Here is a 12,867-nt window from a genome sequence, read left to right on the forward strand (position 1 = left end):
CCTGAATTCAAAAATGTTTTACTGTTCTTTTACTTCTCACTCTGTGGATTCAGCTATTTAGATCAGGCTAATTTTCAACTGAAGGAACTGAAGAGCTATTATTCTCCCCGAAGGTTATCTCATTTGTTTAAAAACTGGTGGCAAACCATTGACCGCTGTATTTGTTTCAAAGAGAACAGCCATGGGGGAGGAGGGTTATATCTGGAAAACTCCCATGTGCAAACTCCCAAGGTCCTTTCCTGAAATAACAAATAGTTTCACGAGTGGTAAAATGAACTTCACATGGTTTCCAGCAACTGTCTCCTCAGCTGTAGCAGAGGATGAGCTCATCAGATTACGCTCCATGGGATTTAAGACGGTATATTTCTTGTCATAAAACATGTCAGAATATGGTATCTTTTCAGCCTCTACCACTGTGTCAAAGTTGTTGTGGTTGGTCAAGCACTTCTACAAGGGGAAGAAAGACAGAAGCAAACATATAGACAGGACAACACCTTAGGAAGTGAGCCTAAAATTCCAGAAATCTTGGAAAAGTGAAACTAAATATTCCATTTTATTGGTTAGGTCCAGACGAGGTTGTTCTCTGGATTCTTCTTCTTTCTGAAGGAATTGACACTTAACTGACTCTCCTTGCTCAATGGATATCAAAGAACAGATGTCAGATTAGCTATTACCAAGCAGTAGTTGCACCTTTTTTTTTTATTTTAGTGAAAGAATTCCTTGTCTGTTGAATGATGATAATAAAAGCAAGATTCTTTCTGTAGTAGGTATGTCATGACTGGGAATAGCTTTAACAAGAATGTGTCTGTACATTGCTAAAGCTTTCAAGAAAATGCAGGCCTCCAGAGAGGATGAAATTTGTTTCTGAATCTTGCTGCTTATGCAGCATGGCATTAGGAGAACATGCCCTGACTGGGAAGGAGAAACATTGGATGTGCTGGGCACCCACAGTGGGGAAAGTCTTGAGGCAAGCAAATTTTCTGAATATTGAGCTAAACTTTGCAGTTCCCAGTTTGACACCCAGCTTCCCTCCATGCCAGGGAAGGCAGGCAAGCCCTGCTGAAAGTGCAGCTGCTTTGAGCGCTTTAATGGGAGTTCCTCTGACCTGGACAGCTGGACTATCATGTATACCGTTATGTTTAAAATTAGTGGTTGGGAAAGAATTAAGAAGAGAAGAAAAGAGAGATTAGTTCAGATAAATAAAATATAGAGCAAGCTGTTTCCCAGTCAGTTCAGACTCTCTGCAGGGAATTGCCTCACTGAGAGGGATGCCTTCCAGCTTCCTTCCCACTCATCTTCCTTATGAGACAGTTTCCCTCCCCCAGTGCAAGGATGTCTTGTAGCTCCTGCCATCTAGAATATCCTCCTTCTGTGAATTGCCAAAATGGCCTTTTTGCCTTATGACTTAACACCTACTTTTATTCATTGTGAAGTGATTTTATATGCTTTTTAGTAAATGTGACAGGCAGTGTATTACCCACTGTCGTCTTTTATTTACTCCCATAAAGCATTATGGAATACGGTTAGTATTTGACATTTGGGACACTGTATAATGCTGCATTGTATTGCATTGCAACAAGGGATAGTTCAGTGCCTTGAAAGAGGCACTGCCTTTTCCTTTGCCTTTATCTTTCCTCAAGTGTTTCCTGACTTTCCCCATGGCCAGTGTCTGGGTTCCACGAGTTCCTCCAGTGTATCTGATGAGGACAGTGCTTGTTGTAAAGGTCTTGTCATTTTAGTTACACATCTTGGTTGCTACAAGTACAGGAGTTGCTCAACATGTCCTCAAGCCATTTCCCAAATGCTTGATGATTCATGAGGGGCCAACCTCCAGAGACCGCGTTTGGGTTGACAGTGTTCCTGCATCTAACTAAACCAGTTAACTCAGCAAAATCCCACTGAAAATCCCCTTGGAAAACTCTAGTGCATTTGGTACCAGTCCTGGCTACACCACTTCAGGCTGTAAATTAGTGGGTGGAGGGAGAGGTAAGAGGGAATCAAGCTGTTTCAGAGCTCCCTAAGAGTCTGTTTCAGTGTCAGGTGAAGGCTCTGAGTGGCTTTGCATTTCATCCCATGTGAGTTACAGGGAAAGTATTTACAGCCATTCTTTTCAAACATACTTTCTTTGTGGAAAAGGCATAACTTCATACTGTAATATTTTTATATCCCCTAATTTACTATACTGAGCATTGTCTCCCCGTGCTTCTCTCCAGCCTTTCCTCTATAATGCCTTTGTAATTACTGCTTTTACCATGATAGAAATCACAAGTCTCTGTGCTTTGATTTCTAAGTTTTTTAACATGTGCAGCTTTATTTCTCCATTTACCTGTCCAACTTGGATACTGCAGAGCTGTGCCAGCCATTACATTTCAACACCGATCTTGGTCAGCTGTTGCTGACTTGCTGGCAGAGTACCCCAGGCTATGGGATTCAGAGTTTAAGTTAAATAAAAAGCCATGACAGAACCTATCTTCTTGGGGTACAAGAACACTGACAACATACTTTCTCAGCTGGTGTGCTGAGTAAAGTACACAGATTTTTTTTGGGGGGTGTGTATACGTATGAGCACATTTAAAAGATGCTGTCCCTAGCACTCTAATCTCAGCACCTGACAACTCCAGAGTAAAGCCTGTATTAGGACTGTTTGGGAAAAGGGAACCTTTCTCTCAGAAGCGTGAACCACATTGCACCACACAGTGAAATGTGTGCTGATGGTGGGAAAATGGCAGGACTTTGCTGTCCAAGAAAAAAGAGCAAAGTACTCTCAGGTATAGGATGAGTTCTGCCATGTTTCACTGCAGTAACTTTTGTTCTGACTTAGGGAATGGTTGTTTCATTCAAAAGTGCAGAATTTGTTTTTGTCACAACTGTTTTATTTTTATCCCTTTTCCTGGACATTGTGGACATAGTCCTGTGAAATACTCTTGTTCTCTTGGGTGTATTGGGTGTTTTCAGATCCAAAAGTACTCAGCATTTCAGTAGGAACTCAGTAGTGTTGGCTGGACATTTTGTTTCATTCCAGATTAGGCTGAACAGAGGTGTAAAAAAATTTTTATTTTTTTTCAGAAAAAAAAAATAAATAGAAAACAGACTTGACTGTAGATGTTCCTGATGAAAATTGCAACAAAACTGATGGGTGGGTGATCTTTGTTTTCACTGAATTTTCATTTTTCCAATGCAAATTGTTTGGTCAAAACAGAACAAAACAAAACAAAGCAAAACTGGCTAGTTCTGCAGTTAGTGAGCTATGGTGTCAGGGCTGTATTTGCCTAGAAAGGGTGGCTCAAGGTGTGAGAATATTTCATCTTAAATGAAAGCATCTTAAAAATATGTCACAAATAGATCTTTGGAGGTAGATTTTACAGGAAACCCAGACTTTTAACTTCTAAGTTTCAGGTTGTTGGGAAACTAGAATTATTACCCTGTCAGAAGGGTACAATGAAGTGTTGACACACAACCACGCTTTGCTTACAGCTATGTACAGGGAGGTATTTATAGCCAGGAACTAGTGAAAAGCAACCTGAAAAATAAATGTACTTGCCATTAAGTTTGTGCCTTTTTCTCTGGGTTCCTGTTTCCCATCAGCATTTATGAAACAAATATATTTGTTATGAAACAAATATATTTGTCTTTAGACAGTGGGGTCTAGGCATTTACATAAAAGCTAGTGTCTGAGTTCCCATTAGTAAGGAGAGGTTTGGTCAATGCAGTTGAGTGGCTGAGTCAAGACCTGTCCAGGTATAGCTCCCACCAGCCACGTTGGGAAGAGCCTCAGCTTGCCCATGTGCAGGTAGTTCCGTGAGACAGCACAGCTTCCATGGGACTTGTGCTTGGGGCTGTTGGATGTGATGCTGGACCTCTCTGTCCTCATGGAGGCCAGGCAGGAAACCATACTATGTCTTAAATGGTGTTAGAAATCTCTCTGTGAGTAACTGAACTGAGCCCTAGATCCCCACACACCACATGGGGAGCACAGATAGCTGTCTCATGGGTGGAGGCTCAGATTTGAGTGTCTTAACTGGGAACTGAACCCTGCTGTGGTCTGCGTGTTGCCTTGGAGCCTTCTGATCCTCAAAATTTCACCACACTAAAGTTGTCAATGCACAACAAAAATAGTTGTTTGCAGTTATTTAATGCTGGGAGCCAAATTCCAGTATCAGTAACAGCTGGGCAATGCAAGGGCATGGTGCAACTGAGAAGACATTTTGCCTTTTAGAGCGCTGGGTCTTGCCACAGTTCCTGTTATTCTTGAAGCCAGGGATTTATAGCAGCTGAAGCTTTACCTCAGTATAAGTAAACTTTAGGAACAAGTGAGTATTTGCACAGGCAGAAGCTGTGGAATTTGAATTAAGTAAAGACTTGGCTATTTGTCTTGAAGTTACTCAGTAAGACAGTTGGTGGGGCAGTTTCTGATTTCAGTGACATCGGTGTAAGCGTGGAGTAGCTATTTGTGTTAATGATCCATTGACAGCAAATGATTCACACCATATAAATAAAATCAAAATGTGACCTAACACATGCTTCTGGGAGGAAATACTTAAGCACAATAAACAAACTTAGACTCACTCGCACGCACTTTCCTGCAGCCTTTTATTGCTGCTTTTGTTTAGAGGGCAACTCTCCCCAGAGCACCAAATTTGGGAATCAGGGACATTTCCCTTTCTACTTCACTCTGTGTCACGTCATTGTTCTCAAGCTTGCAGCTTTTATTAAAGTTTAAATTCTGTTTTAAAACCAAAATGGTGAGAAGGAAATTATATAATTGATATCAATGTAAAAGTAATGATATATTTATCATAAAATAAAGTCTACGTAGTTGAGTACTGTTATTCTTACTGTTTATAGGGGGTTGAATTAAGAGAAAGTGCACTGTACTTCCTATTTAATAATAACTGCTCCTAGACCCAACTTTTTATAGACTTTAAATGCAAATAATTTGTGCTGTGTTATAAACTGTTGTGTTTTTTGCCTTCCTGTAACTGGAACAACATACTAATTTCTACAAGTTGTGACTACTAACAGAGAGCAATCACCTCACAGACTTGTACCGAAAAGAAGAGACCATCAGCGTGGCAGGGAACGGCTGCATCCACAGTCCTCGCTTCCCCAGCAGTTACCCCAGGAACCTCCTGCTGACGTGGCGGCTCCACTCCCCAGAGAGCACCAGGATCCAACTGGCTTTTGATAATCAGTTTGGACTGGAGGAGCCTGAAAATGATATCTGCAGGTGAGTGGTGAATGGAAGTTTGCAAGGGGTCCTTAATACCATCTTCGAGCTTAAGGATGTGGCCACTGGCATCAGACTGCAAACCAAAACCTGGGTGTCTCTGGCTGGGTCTGTGATGGCCCTGCTTGGAGGACAAACCTCGATGGGTCCCTTCCAACCCAAATTGGTCTTGAGTTTATTTATAAACTGAGCTGTTCTGGACTTGAAGCAGTTTTGGCAGGTTTTAGTCCTTCTATAATATTTCAGGAACAAGGCACTTGTTCAAATCCAGCTGTCTAACAGCTCAGGTACTACTTTAATAGGATTTTGTCCTCTATCACCTCTGTCATGTTTCAGCCAGACAAAAACCATCTTTTTCAGTAGGTGGAAGGCTCTAGGAGGTGTGAGCGAGTAGGTATGTGTTTATATTGGGATGTGAGAGACAGATAGAAATGCATTGAAAAAATATAACTATGGTCTTCAAATTATGTCTTTATTGCTACTCTTCACTGGTACAGTTTCTTTTATAACCTTTAAATATATGTCCACAGACTCTGCATACTGATATATCTAATAAAGTATACTCTACTATATTCCAGTTGCTTTGGTTTCCCCTTTTAAGTAAAAGTGACCATAAGCTCAGTTGATCTGGCTGATTAACCCAGGTGGATAAACTGCTTTGCATTAGCAGAGCACAGAGGGGAATCTTGCCAACAGTCACTAAAACAGTATAAATCCACGTAGTTTTTTTTGTTTATACTTCTTTTATTCAGCTCTCTCTTCTGTGGGAGAGAGCAGGCTCAGGATTCCTATGCGCTCCGAAGGGCCAGATTGCTGTGATGCTACTTACATAAAACGCTCAAGTCTCAGCTTCAGCTCTCTGCCTGATCATGTTGTTACTTACGCCTTATCTATTGCAGAGAACTGGGTCGTTAGGATTTCTGCGCAGCCAGCCTCTGCTTATCTTATCTTCTCTGTCAATTAATTTGCATTTATAGGGTTTGGCAGCTCTGCGGGGTTTTACGGGGTGGATTTTTTTTTTTTTCTTGTTTTGCTTTGTTAATTTTTTACGTTACCAATAGAGAGAACCATTTCTGCAGGTTTGCTTTCCCTTTAGTAATAAAAGAATGCAGCCTGAAACCAGCTCTCCTTCCCTGTGCCTTGATGGTCTTGGCAGCTGCTTGCACTGCTCTGGTGCTGTTGGTCCAAAATCAGCAGCAGAGTCAGTAACAGCAGTTACCTCCCAGCACCGCAAACTCCTTCCCAGGCTGAGAGCCTAATGCATACAGAAGCGGCCTGTTAGTATTTATATAGTGGATAAACTGTGGCTGACCTTAAAGCATTGCAACTTTGAAACGGAGGGCTAATTTACTGTGGAAAAAAAGATGAAGTATTCTCTGTCAGGAGCCATTAAAGGTGGTGGCACGGTGAGAGGAAGTCGAGCTGTTGCCGGCTTTATGGGTTTGGGGACTGTCTTGGAAGACAGTCCTCCTGCTTTTTCCAGAGCAGCTAATTTGGGCTGCAGAGCGAAGCAAAGACCTTCCATCATCCGTAGTGTCTATAGAAGCTGGAGAAATATCACATTCTTTTCTGCAATAAAGCTTTCTCTGGCATTCCTGGAAGACCTTTATTTGCGTAGTATTACTTCCAGAGCGAGGAGTTTCTCGGGCAGACAGCTCGTGATGGCTTTAAGCCTGTTAAGTACGTGTGCGTAGTTAGATTTTTTGCTAATGCTCAATATGTTTTTCAAAACTAGGTCCTTTCCGCAACTTCAGTCCCTGACAATCCCTGCAGTGCTGCCTTAGAGAGACAGCCAGGCGTGTTTTAATTGAAATGAATGCGGAGAGCTGAGCATGTGCTTGAATGCCATGCGTATTGGACAACCAATTCAGGACCTCTGCACCTTACCTTCCTTTTGTACTTGCTTTTGACCTTATGCTTTTTTTTCCCCAGAAACTTCCTAGTGTTTTCTTTCAATTTTTCATTAATGCTAATTATTGTAATTTGCATATTATTAAGACTGAACTGATTGAAATTCAGTCAGGCTGAGGAATGAAAAGGTTTACTTTAGCAGAGCTGTTTCAGAAGGAGGGGAAATATTCAAGGTTTTACAGAATTTTCTAGAAGTGCTTTTAGCATTTCCACAGGCACTTGATAAGAGATGGTTCTGAAAAGCAATTAAATTACCCAGCCTCTGAGGCTCCTTGGACGCACACAAACAACCGAGATTGCACCTACTTCCATGACCACTGCAGCAAAGCTGCTGTTGAAAGCAGAAACAATCCCTGAAAGACCATGGATTTGCCCCATTTTGGCTAGCAGTTAGTCTGGCTCCTGGCCTCAGAAAGTGCAGAGGCCAGTCAGGACAATTTTCACCAAAGCCTGCAAGGTTACCTTATGCTGGAAACTCTGCAACCCCTTGTGTTACACTAAGCATTCACTGGCTGTCGTGATGCCTGGGGGTCCTAGGGGGATGCTCCTGCGATGGCGCTGAGCTCTGCCTGGGTACCACATCCATCACCATGAGGGAGTGGGAGCAGAAGACAGCGGAGAGAGCCTGAGACAAGGTTACCTCTGTCTGGAGCTAAACTTTGCAGTGTTATGAAAAAATGGTTGTTTCAGCAGAGTTTGGGCAGATTTAAGTGATTTGGTTATGGCAAAGCTGTTATTTTCTGTTCTGTGCAATTTGGGGTTGGTGCATGTAAAAGCAGCAGTGCTGATATTCTCAAACCACATAGTATTTGTGTTTTTTTCACATGGGCTCTTAGCAGAAAAAGAAAAGCAGGTCTGTTATTTACAGAGCTATTCAGCTCCCGCAACTGGGTAGGGAGGCAGACACTTGGCCCACAGACCCTGGGGTGGGGAACAGCACATTTCCAGTAGGAATCGGTTAACAGTCTTAAACTCCCTCTTTGGAGGATACACATGCTTTGATAATAAAAACCTTTCCTAATGAAGACCTCCAAAGTTTAAGGCTTAACTGTACTGTGGGGATGTCAGCTCTCCCCATCTCTCATTGCCTGCACTCAGCCTGCCCCACTTGTCATCACCTCTTCCTCGCTAGCTGCAGTGTGTGGGGCCTAATTCTGGCTCCACAGATATTAGGGACTATTTTTCTCATAGAGTTAGTAAGAGCAGGAGTTTATTCTCTGCCTTCCTTATTCTCCAGCTCAAGAAGTGAACTCAATAAATGACCCAAGCCAGCAAATACGCAGTTTGTGGCAGTGAGTGCTGTCACTGTGTCCTCTCATCCCTGCATCTCTTGGCAGAGCCCTGTTTGGGCTCAAGGGCACCACAGCTGTGGCACGGGCCACCTACAAAGAACGTCCTAAAGAGCACCTTCCAGCAGCATCCGTTGCCCTGTGTCCTCACAGCATCATCCTTTGCTCCACCAGAAAGTGCACAAGGGCTTGCAGCTGGTCAGCGTGGGCAGCCTGCCTTAAATAATATTTTATCCACCACATAACGATGTGTATGTTTACTGTGTACTAAGCACATGCAAGTGCCTCTCATGGCTGTTTTAACGTGGTAGAAAATACAGTCTGTCATGTGCCAGGAGCACAAAAAGCAGCCATTTGAGCACTCAGGCAGTAGCTTGCAGCTTAGTGCTGCATGTCCGGCACGAGCACATCCACCATTTGTAATATTTATTCTGATGTTTTGCAGTGGAGAATGGGGGACAGTTGTCTTTGTGTCTCCGGCTGTGATCCTGTCTACTTGCAACCATCTTCTGTAACCAGACTTAGCAAAAATTATTCCTGAAAACTGCTTTCCAGGTATGACTTTGTGGAAGTGGAAGATGTATCAGAGACCAGCACGGTTATACGAGGACGGTGGTGTGGGCACAAGGAAGTACCTCCAAGAATAACATCAAGAACAAATCAGATAAAGATAACCTTCAAATCCGATGACTACTTTGTGGCTAAACCAGGATTCAAGATTTGCTACTCCCTTGTGGTAAGTTCACCTCGCTCTGCCATGGGTGAGAGTCAGGCTGTTGTGTAGAAGAGCATCAGGACTTGAAGACTGGATGGTGTAGCTAACTGCTTTGGATCAAAACACTAATTGACTGGAAGTATTTTCATTCCAGCAACTACATTAATACAGATCAAAGTATTTTTGACATCTTGTCATTAAATATAAAATAAAGTCAAGCCCAGGCCAAGATTTATGCTAATAACATGTTTCAGAAGCACTAATGCTTTCTGCACTGGAGCTGTGCTGCCGGCTCCTTGACAGATGCTGCAGAAATAGCAAAGTAATGGCTGCTCTATGCACTCCTCTTTTTATGTTCATTTGAGGTCAAATAAAAATACCTTGAGGGGTTATGGCTGTGATTCTGAGTTAGATGCAGAGTAGTTTATTCCACATGCAATAAAATTCTGCATGCAAGACAGCGTGCTAAGGCTCAGGCTGTATTTTTAACCACATATAAACATGCCTTTCTGGATATGCAGTGGCATTACCAGGGTGTCATGTACTGTTTCAATGAGATGTAAACCTGGTTTTTCATTTTGGTTGTCTTTAGGGAGCAGGAATGCTCATTACTCTAAGTAGATATTGATATAAATATGTATTCCTTTGTATCATCCTGATTAATATTATAATGCTTTTGGTGCAGTGTAGCTCGAAAGAGGCAGATTTTGCAAACACTCAGGAAATGGTAAGCATTAGTTTATTATACCGTCATCATTATGTTGTCATGTTCATCACACTTCTCATTCCCTTTTTATCCAGTCCACTGTTATTTAACAAGAATAAGAAAGCCTGGAATAGCAATAATGTTAATGCTGTAACAGGAGAAATCTGCTGTTTGAGTCATTTCACTTCACCCTCTCGGCTTTGCATGCATGTATGCCTGTGCGTGCTAAAACGAGTCCATAAACAGCACATTGTCAAGACAACTCTAAAGCTGTAAAGATTGTGCTCCCTTGCGTTTAAATTGTTAGCCTTCTAGTGGAGTAAGGCATTGCACTGTGAGTAAATCCTGAGCTCTAATTTACTCTAATTTGAAGGTAATCTACTAAAACTAAAATTTAGGCAGAACAGTCTATGAAAAGACCACTGGGCATAAAAATGAGACAGTGAAGCAGCCTCTCTTTACACTACTCGTATTTCAGTGCAGCCACAAAACTCTGCTGCATTTACCAAGCTTTATTCCAGACCACGTACAGCTAGTCTGATAGTATTAGGCTTTCCAAAAATGAATGTTATCACTCAAAACCCAGGACTCTGCACTAGAAAGCTCCAAAAAGGCTACTGCATTTATCGAATTTCAAAACTATGGGTAAACAGTATTTTACAGTCAAGCAAATCTATTCAGAAGAATACTCTCCAAGTGCACCCTCTGAATGAAATACTGGGTTTTTTTTCTTAGAAGGGAACCGTACAGGTGATTAGTGGCACTCGTGCATCACCATGAGATGGCGGGTGATGCGTACTTAGCTGGTTTTCAGATTCCAAACCATCCAACCTAAAACTGCAGGATTAACAGTCAGCAGAGTCGGCCCTTATTCGATAGTCTCCACATCGCTTAGAGCTCAGTTCATAGATATGCTGAGCACTGCTGACCCCTGAAGGTTGAAACCATTGTGCATTTCTAGACGGCAAACCAAGGAGCATTAATGAAGCATGCAAAAACATATGGCATTTTGTATCAGATTAAATGCAAGACCTTTACATTGCTTTTTTGCTTTCCTTTGTAACCTTCTCCAAGACAAGGCTACTTCTGGAGGCTTTCCAGGAGAATGGTGCACAAAATATGTGCAAATCTTTAACTCCCTTGTTTTTCTTATGTTTGGAGATTGGATCTTCATGGCAGTTGTTTATTTGTATACCAGACTCTGATTGATAATTTTTTGGAGAAAACTGAAGGAAGCGATTTGGAGAGTTTCCTTGAGTTTATTGATCAGCTGCATCTCCTGAGCAAGGTACCAGATCGGCTGGGTGAATTTCTCCCCGTTACACTTGCAGTCAAACAGCCTTGCAGCCTTGCTCTCTGGCCTCCTCATTTATGAATCTTCAGGGAAGTCAGTTAAGTTCACTTCATTTGATGCAGATCAAGTTTTTACTTAGTTCAGCACTCCACATGAGGTACAAATGAGGCACCGCAGAGCTTAGCAGAAATTCATTATCTTCATGTGCTTGTGTTTTTTCATTAACTTCACATTTCAATGCCATTTAGAGAAACAAAAAGGGATTATTTTTCTAGATAAGACATAAATTAGACTTGTATCCATGAAAATCATATTTGCCCTTGTAAAGCAAGACATGCAAAGTAAGCAACCAATGTAAGACGAAGGGGCTCAGTCATTCAGGACGGTGGGATTAAAATTCAAAGTGGAAAAGCTCTGGAATATTAGACTGAAAAAAATACAAGGATGATCTTTAACAGGACAGGGTTGGAAGCTGTACATACGTGTGGGAGCAATTAACTGTCCCAATATAAGACAAGGCACAATGGGCAAGGGGAAGATCTGTGAAAAAAAGTGTGAGCATCCAAACACAGCATTTAGCAACTTTTGCTTGCCAAGGCTAACTCCTTCCACCTTCTTCCTCTTTCTCCTCCTCTTCTCACATCCTCTGCCTCTTGGCACCTCTGCCTCCGCGGGTCTGAGGTATGAGGAAGGCTGGAGGGGGAGCAGTGAGAGTGGTTTTGGAGGGACGGGTCAGATCCAACGTGCTGCTGCCTGTTGCTTGTCCCTGAACCGCTCTTTCTCTGTGAAGTTGTAGGACTCCCTGGGGTGAGAACTCCAGGTTGGACCTGACTCCAGGAGCTTAATAGTGAGTTTCACTGAATTTCACTGAATTTTTTTAGAGTTGGAAGGGACCATAGAGATCATCTAGTCCAACTCCCCTGCTGAAGCAGGATTGCCTAGAGCATGTTAGAGCATGTTACTCAGGACTGCATCCAGGCGGGTCTTGAAAATCTCCAAAGAAGGGGACTCCACAACCTCCCTGGGCAGCCTGTTCCAGGGTTCTGTCACCCTCACCGTGAAGAAGTTTTTTCTCATATTTGAGTGGAACTTCCTATGTTCCAGCTTGTGCCCGTTGCCCCTCGTCCTCTCACTGGCAACCACTGAAAAGTCTGTCTCCCTCCTCCTTCAACCCACCCTTTAGATACTTATAAGCATTGATAAGGTCTCCCCTCAGCCTTCTCTTCTTCAGGCTAAAGAGTCCCAGCTCTCTCAGCCTTTCTTCATAAGGGAGATGCTCCAATCCTTGAATCATCTTGAGCGTGCCCCATTACTTATCCTAAGTTGAATAAGAATCAAAAGGGTCCTAATGTGGCTGGAAAAAGCCATTTCTCCTCTGTGATGTCTGTGATGGTGCAGAAGTGGGTAAGTATGTACAGGTGGTGGCTGGTGTCTACGGGCACATCACACTCAAAACCCCCAGATGTAGCGGTGCAGTTTGTTGGCTTAGCCTGAGTAACCACACAGAGAAATGCCTCCCTCGAACCTCTTTAAAAATTGTCTTTTCCTTCAAGCTTCACTGACCCAGAGCAAAAATGGTCTAGAGCAAGCCCTGGACAGCTATTAGGCATGAGCCTTACTTAGCTGAAAATTTGTTTGAAATTCCTGCCTGCCGTTATCACTTAAAATGCTTATTTCCCAACTTTTTTTTTCCTTTGCTTCTCTTGATTGAGTTGCCCTAGAAAC

The 12,867-nt window shown here is 42.5% G+C and overlaps 1 protein-coding gene across 3 annotated transcripts in view; it reads left to right on the top strand.

Annotated features, from left to right (window-relative positions):
* Positions 1-12,867, top strand: part of PDGFD (platelet derived growth factor D) — a 144,150-nt gene that overhangs the window by 78,113 nt on the left and 53,170 nt on the right. Inside the window, exons 2-4 of one of the 3 annotated variants that reach the window (XM_074148397.1) lie at positions 5,023-5,227; positions 8,983-9,163; positions 9,828-9,869. In XM_074148397.1, the coding sequence (XP_074004498.1) occupies positions 5,023-5,227; positions 8,983-9,163; positions 9,828-9,869 (428 nt within the window). The remainder of the gene's footprint in view (positions 1-5,022; positions 5,228-8,982; positions 9,164-9,827; positions 9,870-12,867) is intronic. The other 2 variants (XM_074148407.1, XM_074148416.1) reach the window with 2 other exon arrangements.

This window comes from Numenius arquata, chromosome 1, assembly GCF_964106895.1.
Source record: "Numenius arquata chromosome 1, bNumArq3.hap1.1, whole genome shotgun sequence".
In the NCBI taxonomy this organism is placed as follows: Eukaryota; Metazoa; Chordata; class Aves; order Charadriiformes; family Scolopacidae; genus Numenius; species Numenius arquata.